We start from the raw sequence: 9143 nt of genomic DNA on the forward strand, positions 1-9143 counted from the left end.
CACACAGACCAACATGGCAAAACATGGCAATATTCTTGCATAATTTAATTGCCTATGTTTTTGCATATTTGCCTCATTGTGGCTTTTTTTAACATGATTCTGTATAGCATCTTACCATATTTGACACCAGTGTGCCTTTGCTAATATGGCAGTATTATAGCTCTGGAAAATGTAGCTCTGAATTTTACAAATGAAAACATACTATGCTATTACATATATTAACACAAGGGAACTAACATCAATTTTTGTCCAAAGAACCTAATTTGATACTGCTTTTGCATAGCATATTTACCGAATGACATGCCTTACTAAATAACCAAAACCATATACATTATTTTATATCAAAAAAAGGATGGTTTATTTTATTGAACAAGAATGCAAAAACACATACATAATAAATTACAAATGCTAAACAAATATCAAGTGCTAACAGTTTTGTGAGACTGTATATTATCTGCATTCATCTGTGCCAGTGACGCTCACTTTATTCCGAGAAAACCAGAGTTTTAGTGAGGTGGATATCTCACGGTACCTGAGTCCATACAATATAGGTGATAGTGCCCGCGGCATCACCATTATCACACCATTGTTACTGGCAGACATCCATAACCTTACATCCATTCCAATCATATTGTTTTTAAACATTATGACTTCCATAGTCAATATAAAAGCAGGTACAATATACAAACACAGCAAAATGGAATGAGTTAGAAGGGTTATTCGAGCTCTCGAGAATCGGCTAGCCCATATACCTGAGTGGCGTGTCATTGTGTATAACCTAATGTAAAAGTACGTGATCATGACAGAACAAATCATCAGGAAAAATATGGCAAAGGAGCAGACTATAGTAACCCTGTTATTCCTATTATCTTGAGGCCCGTAGTAGAGCAAGAGGCAAACGTTTTGTCCTTCCTGTACCTCTCCGTTAAATGAATCAGAGAGTATAAACACAGCTATGGGGAAAACAACTGAAAAAATCCAAATTGCTGATAATATTTTTCTGGTGCGTTGGACAGACAGGAGAGAGTGGTAATGTAGAGGGAAACAGATAGCAATGTAGGTGTCAATTACCATAACAGTAAATGTCAAAACACAGCTGGTATAGGCTGAAAATGAGAAGACAATCATGGAAAAGCACAGAAGCCTGTGGACATACCAGCGGATGGCATTACAAGTAGAAATTAGGCTGTTAAACAGAAGAAAGATGAGGTCCGAGATCATCACATTAGCCAGGAGATTGTACCTTGTCTCTTTCCGAAGTTTGTCCTTCATTAGGATAGTAAAGAGGATCAGAGGGTTGACTAAAAGAGTAACAATGCTGCAGACCACTACAGGAATTAAAAACATCCGCATGACAAGGATAGACTGTGAAAGGCATTCTGAGTCAACTAATGTGCCATTGGTGGCATTTTCAAAAGGTGTTGAGTATGATGAGGGGTTTTCATAAAAGGAAGTGCAATTCGTGTAATCTACAATCATCGTTATCTCATCCTCAATAAAAAAGATTATTAGGTTTACATAGGGTCCACATTGGATGGCTGGAACTGGCATCAGCTATGATTAATGTCTGTAAAATAAAACAAAGTCTGATAATCATGAAACCATTTAATATGCTTACGCCATATACAAAGTATATAAAACCAGTGATTCATTTGATAATAATATTTCAGAAACACTAAAGGATGCTTTCTTGATCATAAAACTACACTTGTGTCATGCATATAAATTAGAATAAACTCTATGAAATAAATTTTTTAAGTAAACTTTATTAGAAGTACATAGAACTGAAATGGCTCAGACAGGTATTAGGCACTTGGTGAGAGACTCAGTGAGCAACATCCACAGTTTTTGAAAGAGGCATTTGCCTGGAAACCTCTAGCATGTACCTTAGTCATGCTCACTGTAGCACTGAAACGATTTCCATTCTTTTAGAGTGGCAGTAAAGTCTGCCATTTTCACTTTCCCTTGCCGACACCAACAACTTTGCCCAGTCTTCATCCAGGTTTGGCCTTTTGGCCATCTTAACTGGCCAGTCTGGCATGAAATAACTCCAGTACACACATCCCTCCCAGAGTTGATTCAGCCAAACACTAAGACATGCCAAGAATATACAGTGAACTGTACATGTGCAGATCAGTGTATATTCCAAAGAAGTTTGTGTGCAGGAGGGTAATAAGTTTTTACTGCAGAACAGACATACTGAGGTTGATTTATTAAAACTGATGAGTGCAAAACCTGGTGCAGCTCTATATAGAAACCAATCAGCTTCCAGGTTTAATTGTTTTCTGTAATTGAACAAGCTGATGTTAGAAACGATTTGGCTACCATGAACAGCTGCACCAGATTTTTCATTCTCCAGTTTTAGTAAATCAACCCCAATATGACTCTTCTGCAAATAAAAACCTACCTGCTAGCATGTTTTAAGATAACGTTCCCTTTAAATATATGTTTTCATTTATATTTGAAAATATGTTTTAAAATTATTATTAATAATAATAATAATAATAATAATAATAATATTAATAGAAAAAATGAGTGTATCCAATCATACAGTGCTGTTAAATGAAAATAATGGTATTAATGGTATTAATGGTATTTGTCCCAGAAAAGGATCTGTATAGTGATATTCTTCAACACAATAGAATTGATTTAATAAAGACAAATAGACTGTTTACATTGCAGGGAATGTTCCACTTTGGAAGATAATTTTTCCCAGAGCTTAGTGAAAGAGAATAAGCCTATGATGACTTCCATCATCTAAAGTGCAAGCAAAAATTCCCTGTTTCATTTGGCAATACTAGACACACCTTTTGGTAGTAGGCTAGATGAGTATCTCATGCAACATCAACTAACTACTGTATATAGAGAAGATATTATATAGTTTAGTATGTTCTAAATCTGCTATGTCCACTGATGATACAGAAAGCCATTTGTTCCAGATATTTAATATTTGGGCATATTCTGCGATAATAGGTTACCTTGTTTTTATAGCAGTAAATCATTTACCAGAAAAAGCCAACAGAGAAGGGATTTAGTTATGAAGCATCTTTTATGGTGGATTCATAGGTTTTCCTTCAGTATAACCAAATATGTAAGACAGGAGAAAATGATTGTCTGGTGTTAGAGATCACTTAAGAAAACGTTATCCAAAGTGGGAGATTTCCAAGAAGTTGTAGTTGGTCCAGTTATATTGCACTTTGGACAATTGGATCAGGGCAAATTAATTTGAACAAAAGATATTTCTGTGGAGTATATACTGTACAATTGGATTAACTTGTTGTTTGCTGTTGGAGTGACGTACCTTGCTGACTACATTATTATATCTATGCTGTTTTAATGTGAGATTTTAGTCTGACATTTATTGAAAGAGTAGACATAGTCCTCTTCCAATCCTCATTCCTAGTATGAGATTTAAATCTTTCATTTATTAAACAGTTTAGAAAAAGAAGTATAATATGGTATAGAAGTATAAAGCTAACAACAAAACTTTAAGTATGGATTTTAAAGGGGGGAAGGTCAAATGATAATTAGGTAATAACAAAATGCCATGGCTGTAGGTATCTAAAAAATAAAGTGGGTACTAGAATTTTTTTACTAGAGCTTTAACTACTTGCTGTCTGGGACAATTTTTGCATTTTTTACACACATGTTTAATAAGCGTTATTGCAAGAAAATAACTTAGAATCCCCAATCATTGCACATTTCCTGAAAGCAGAGACCCTGAAGGGGGGGGGCAAGTTAGGAAACATGAAAAAAGCCCCAGTGTTTAAGTGCAAACTGCAAATAATCATCTGCAGTTTGCACTTAAACACTGGGGCTTTTTTTCATGTTTCTTAACTTGGATTAGGGTCCTATAAAGTTCCCCACATAAATATGTATGTTATTCAGGCTATCGTATGAGCAAATTTGCAATTCCTAGAGCTGGGGTCAGCAACCCTTTGATCAAGATTCATCTGTGGACCAGGGGCAGGTGACATGTGGATCAAATACAGATCCCCGGGTTGTTGACACTGTGTTTTTCCCCACAGCTTAGGAGCGTGCAGGCGCATGCTCAACCAAGCCCAGCCTGCAGAGACAGCCCCCACCCCTTGTATATGTGCAGGAGGGTTCGGGCTCGTGACTGAACATGCTCAAGCTATTCCACTGACTGCAGTGCGTGCCTCCTCCTAGCCCCCCAATACCAAACCCTTCTAACCCCCCTGTACTGTCCTCTTGACCCCCCCAATTTCATACCCTCCTGGGCCCTAATAAACCCTCTAGACACTGCCCTATATACTACCGACCTCTATACACTGTCCTAAATCCTATTGACCTCTATACACTGCCAAACATCCTACTAACCTCTGTACACTGCCCAACATCCTACTGACCTCTGTACACTTCCCAACATCCTACTGACCTCTGTACACTGCCCTACTTACTACTGACCTCTGTACACTGCCCTACTTACTACTGACCTCTGTACGCTGAGCTACATACTACCGACCTCTATACACTGTCATACATCCTATTGACCTCTGTACACTGCCTAAAACCCTACTGATCTCTGTACACTGCCCATCATCCTACTGAACTCTCTACAGCCTTCAGTACCAGATGTGCTGCTTTCAAGATGAACTCCAGCATCAGCCTTATGGGGGTAGCAAATTACTCCCCAGACATAAAAATAAATTGTAAATGAAAGTGAATGCTGAGTTTCTCACTGAAGCTAAATTTTAAGGTAGGCTTATATTTCAATAGTGACATTCGTTTTATAAGATTTTCCTAAGTTTTATTGTTGCCTTCTTTTTATTGGGGGCTTGCTAGTTACCGTATTTCTTTTTTTTTTTTAAAGGGCGTGGCACCCAGTGATCTTTAATCTCTTCAGTGATCAGTGAATGGATCTTTTTCCATTTCATGTGTGTGAAGGGATCCTAGCCATTTACTGCAGTCCTGGACTCCCCAGAGTCCAGGACTGGAGTAAAGAGCCCAGGAAACACCATGGACTTCAGTGGGGTAGGGGAGTGCCAACCTTCTCACTTCTGTAAAAGTAACTGGGTCGCTGAAGAGCCACCCAGTTCAATGTTATTGAACAGCCGATCACCTGCCATGAGCTTGTTATAACCACTTGCTGACAAAAGGTATGTACACATACAGTGATCAGCAACTGGGTAAACAAGGTTATATACTATTGCTCTGGTTAGCACTGTCATTGAAACTGAAAGAGATGGGAAATCCAAAATTGCAGTGTTGTTAGGGAAACATGATGAAGGCGATGATGATGAAGGAAAATCTTTCTGTGGGGACCCCTATTCTAGTGAAAAAAAACTCCCCTCACTTTAAAGAGACTGTTCACTTTATTTTTTTTTTGTTTTTAATACAAACTAAGTGAAAAAATCCGAGCCTTTCCAGGCATTTTTATTTTAGTACACTTCAGGTACACATCCTTATTCTTATTTATTGAGCAAATATATATATATATATATGCAGTGCCTTGAAAAAGTATTCATGCCCATTGAAATTTTCACACGTTGTCATGTTGGGATTTTATGTGATAGACCAACACAAAGTGGTACATAATTGTGAAGTGGAAGGAAAATTATAAATGGTTTTAAACATTTTTAACAAATAAATATCTGAAAAGTGTGGCGTGCATTTTTATTTAGCCGCCTTAACTCTGATACCCCTAACTAAAACCAATTGCCTTCAGAAGTCACCTAATTAGTAAATAGAGTCCACCTGCGTGTAATATAATCTCAGTATAAATACAGCTGTTCTGTTAAGCCCTCAGAGGTTTGTTAGAGAACCTTAGTGAGCAAACAGTATTATAAAGGCCAAGGAACACACCAAACAGGTGAGGGATAAAGTTGGGGAGAAGTTTAAAGAAGGGTTAATATTAAAAAATATATTCCAAGCTTTGAACATCTCACAGAGTACTGTTCAATCCATCATTCAAAAAAAGAAAGAGTACAGCACAACTGTAAGCCTACAAAGACATGGCCGTCCACCTAAAGTGACGTGTCGGGCAAGGAGAGCATTAATCAGGGAGGCCCATTGTAACTCTGGAGGAGCTGCAGAGATCAACAGCTCATGTAGAAAAATCTGTCCACAGGACAACTATTAGTTGTGTACTTCACAAATCTGGCCTTTATGGAAGCATTTCAAGAAGAAAGTCATTGTTGGAAGAAAGCCATAAGAAGTCCAGTTTGCAGTTTGTGAGAAGCCATGTGGGGGACACAGTAAACATGTGTAAGAAGGTGCTCTGGTCAGAAGAGACCATAATTTAACTTTTTGGCCTAAAACAAAACACTATGTGTGGCAGAAAGCTAATACACACACATCACCCTGAACATACTACCCCCATTGTGAAACATGGTGCTGGCAGCATTATGTTGTGGGGATGTTTTTTTTCAGCAGGGACAGGGAAGCTGGTCAGAGTTTATGGGAAGATGGATGGAGCCACATACAGGGCAATCTTAGAAGAAAACCTGTTAGAGTCTGCAAAAGACTTGAGACTGGGGCCGAGGTTCACCTTCCAGCAGGACAATGACCCTAAATATTCAGCCAGAGCTACAATGGAATGGTTTATATAAGGGGTCTCCAAACTGTGGCCTCGGGCCAGATGTTTCCCTTTGTCTGCTTTTATTTGAACCTTAGGGCACTATTCATCCCACTAATCTGATACACTATCCTGTCCTCTGACACCAAAAATGGTGTGCCATTTCCCCCACTGACACCAACAATCGGGCACTATTCCTCCCCCTAATACCAAAGGTGGGGGACTGTTTATTTCCACTGATGCTAGAAAAATTTCTATTGCTGCTGGCCACAGTGAGGCCCCCCTAAAGTCTAAAGGATAGTAAACTGGCCCTTTGTTTAGAAAGTTTTGGGACCCCTGGTTTAGATCAAAGCATATTCATGTGTTAGAATGGCCCAGTCAAAGTCCAGACCTAAATCCAATTGAGAATCTGTGGCAAGACTTAAAAAAATTGATGTTCACAGATGCTCTTCATCCAATCGAGATCGAGCAAAAATGTCATTCTCTAGATGTGCAAAGCTGGTGGAGACATACCCAAAAAGACTTGCAACTGTAATTCCAACGAAAGGTGGTTCTACAAAGTCTTGACCCAGGGGGGCTGAATACAAATGCACACCACACTTTTCAGATATTTATTTGTAAAAAATTTTGAAAACCATTTATCATTTTCCTTCCACTTCACAATTATGTGCCACTTTGTGTTGGTCTATCACATTAAATCCCAATAAAATACATTTACGGTTTTGGTTGTAACATGACAAAATGTAAAAAGTTTCAAGGGGTGTAAATACTTTTTTAAGACACTGTATATAGAAGTGCATCTCATAAAATTAGAATATCATCAAAAAGTTTATTTATCTCAGTAATTCAATTCAAAAAGTGAAACTCATATTTTGTTGTAGATGTGTTACACAGAGTGATATTCCAAGCATTTCTTTCTTTTAATTTTGATGAATATGGCTTACAGCTAGTGAAAACCCAAAATTCAGTATCTCAGAAATTTAGAATATTATATAAGACGAATAAAAAGAAAGGATTTTTATTACAGAAATGTTTGCTTACTGAAACATATGTCCATGTACAGTATAGTATGAACTCAATACTTGGTCGGGGTTCCCTTTGCATGAATTACTGCATCGAGTAGCACGGAGGCAATCAGTCTCTGGCACTGCTGAGGTGTTATGGAAGCCCAGGTTTCTTTAAATGTGACTTTCAGTTCATCTGTATTGTTGGATCTGGTGTCTCTAATCTTCCTCTTGACAATACCCCACAGATTCTCTATGGGGTTTAGGTCAGGCGAGTTTGCTGGCCAATCAAGCACAGTAATACCATGATCATTAAACCAGGTATTGGTACTTTTGGCAGTGTGGGCAGGTGCCAAGTCCTGCTGGAAAATGGAATAAGCATCTCCATAAAGCTGGTCAGCAGAGGGAAGCATGAAGTGCTCTAGAATTTCCTAATAAAGAGCTACGCTGACTTTGGACTTAATATAGCACAGTGGGCCAACACCAGCAGATGACACGGCTCCCCAAATCATCAAGGAATGTGAAAAATGTTGCATTTCATTTGGAAATCAAGGTCCCAGAGTCTTGAGGAAGAGTAGAGAGGCACAAAATCTAAGTTGCATGAGGTCCAGTGTGAGGTTTCCACAGTCAGTGATTATTTGGGGAGCCATGCCATCTGCTGGTGTTGGTCCAAAGTCAGTACATGTACATACTTTTCAGTAAGCCAACATTTCCATATTAAAAATCCTTTTTTTTTTTATTGGTCTTATGTCATATTCTAATTTTCTGAGATACTGAAGTTCGGGTTTTTGCTAACTGTAACCCATAATCATCAAAATTAAACGAAAGAAATGCTTGAAATATATCACTTTTTGTGTAACGCATCTATATAAAATATAAGAGTTTCACTTTTTGAATTGAATTACTGAAAAAAATTAACTTTTTGATGATATTCATTTTTTTTTTATTTCTTTTTTCTTTTTTTTTCTTTGCATTTACATAAATGTTTACAGTTGAAGGGTACAGGCCTAACATGTTAGTAAATAATGCCCAAAGTATGCTTTTATGGCACCAAGTCCAAAGACCATATCTGCTTGTTCAAGTAGAGCAAAAGAATGGATTAGGTTTAAGCTTAGATAAGATAAAAAAAGGTTGAATGAAGCAATAACTCCCATAGGTACAACAATAACTCCTATTGACTCTAACATCCATGAAGTGATTTCATATCGTTTATTTTAGTTTTTGGACTTTCCACCCTGACATAGCATCAATTACAACCTTAGAGGATTTTGCCAAAGGTCCGCACTAATGTCCAGTTCAGTAGTATAAACAAAGATTCAAACAACATTCCTATCATTAATTTGGAATTATTATTTCAAGATCCTCATAAAAAATCTCAGAATATATAAATATGCATGCCATAAAATATGAAACAAAAATAATATGCTTATTTACTGTATAAAGTACTGATATGTAAAAAAAACGTGTACTTACTCAAGAGTTTTCATTTTATATCCTTTCAAGTTTGTAAATGTTCAGAAAATGTAAGATGTCTAGAGCTACTTAACAATCTCAGTCTTCAGGGGAGCACTGGCCTTAGCTGGAGGACTCTATGGGAAATA

At 37.6% G+C, this 9143-nt stretch overlaps 1 protein-coding gene across 1 annotated transcript; it reads right to left on the minus strand.

Moving 5' to 3' along the window:
• Nucleotides 1-450: 450 nt before the first annotated feature.
• LOC309549630 (putative G-protein coupled receptor 148) lies at nt 451-9143 on the minus strand (the record flags this gene model as incomplete). The annotated part of the gene is made up of 2 exons (XM_082250010.1): nt 9016-9143; nt 451-1567 (listed from the first exon to the last, which is right to left on the minus strand). Exon 2 carries the CDS (start codon nt 1549-1551, stop codon nt 451-453), a length of 1101 nt encoding a protein of 366 aa, XP_082106136.1. The 5' UTR covers nt 1552-1567; nt 9016-9143.

This window comes from Pelophylax lessonae (genome assembly GCF_965119305.1).
Source record: "Pelophylax lessonae genome assembly, chromosome: 3".
NCBI lineage: Eukaryota > Metazoa > Chordata > Amphibia > Anura > Ranidae > Pelophylax > Pelophylax lessonae.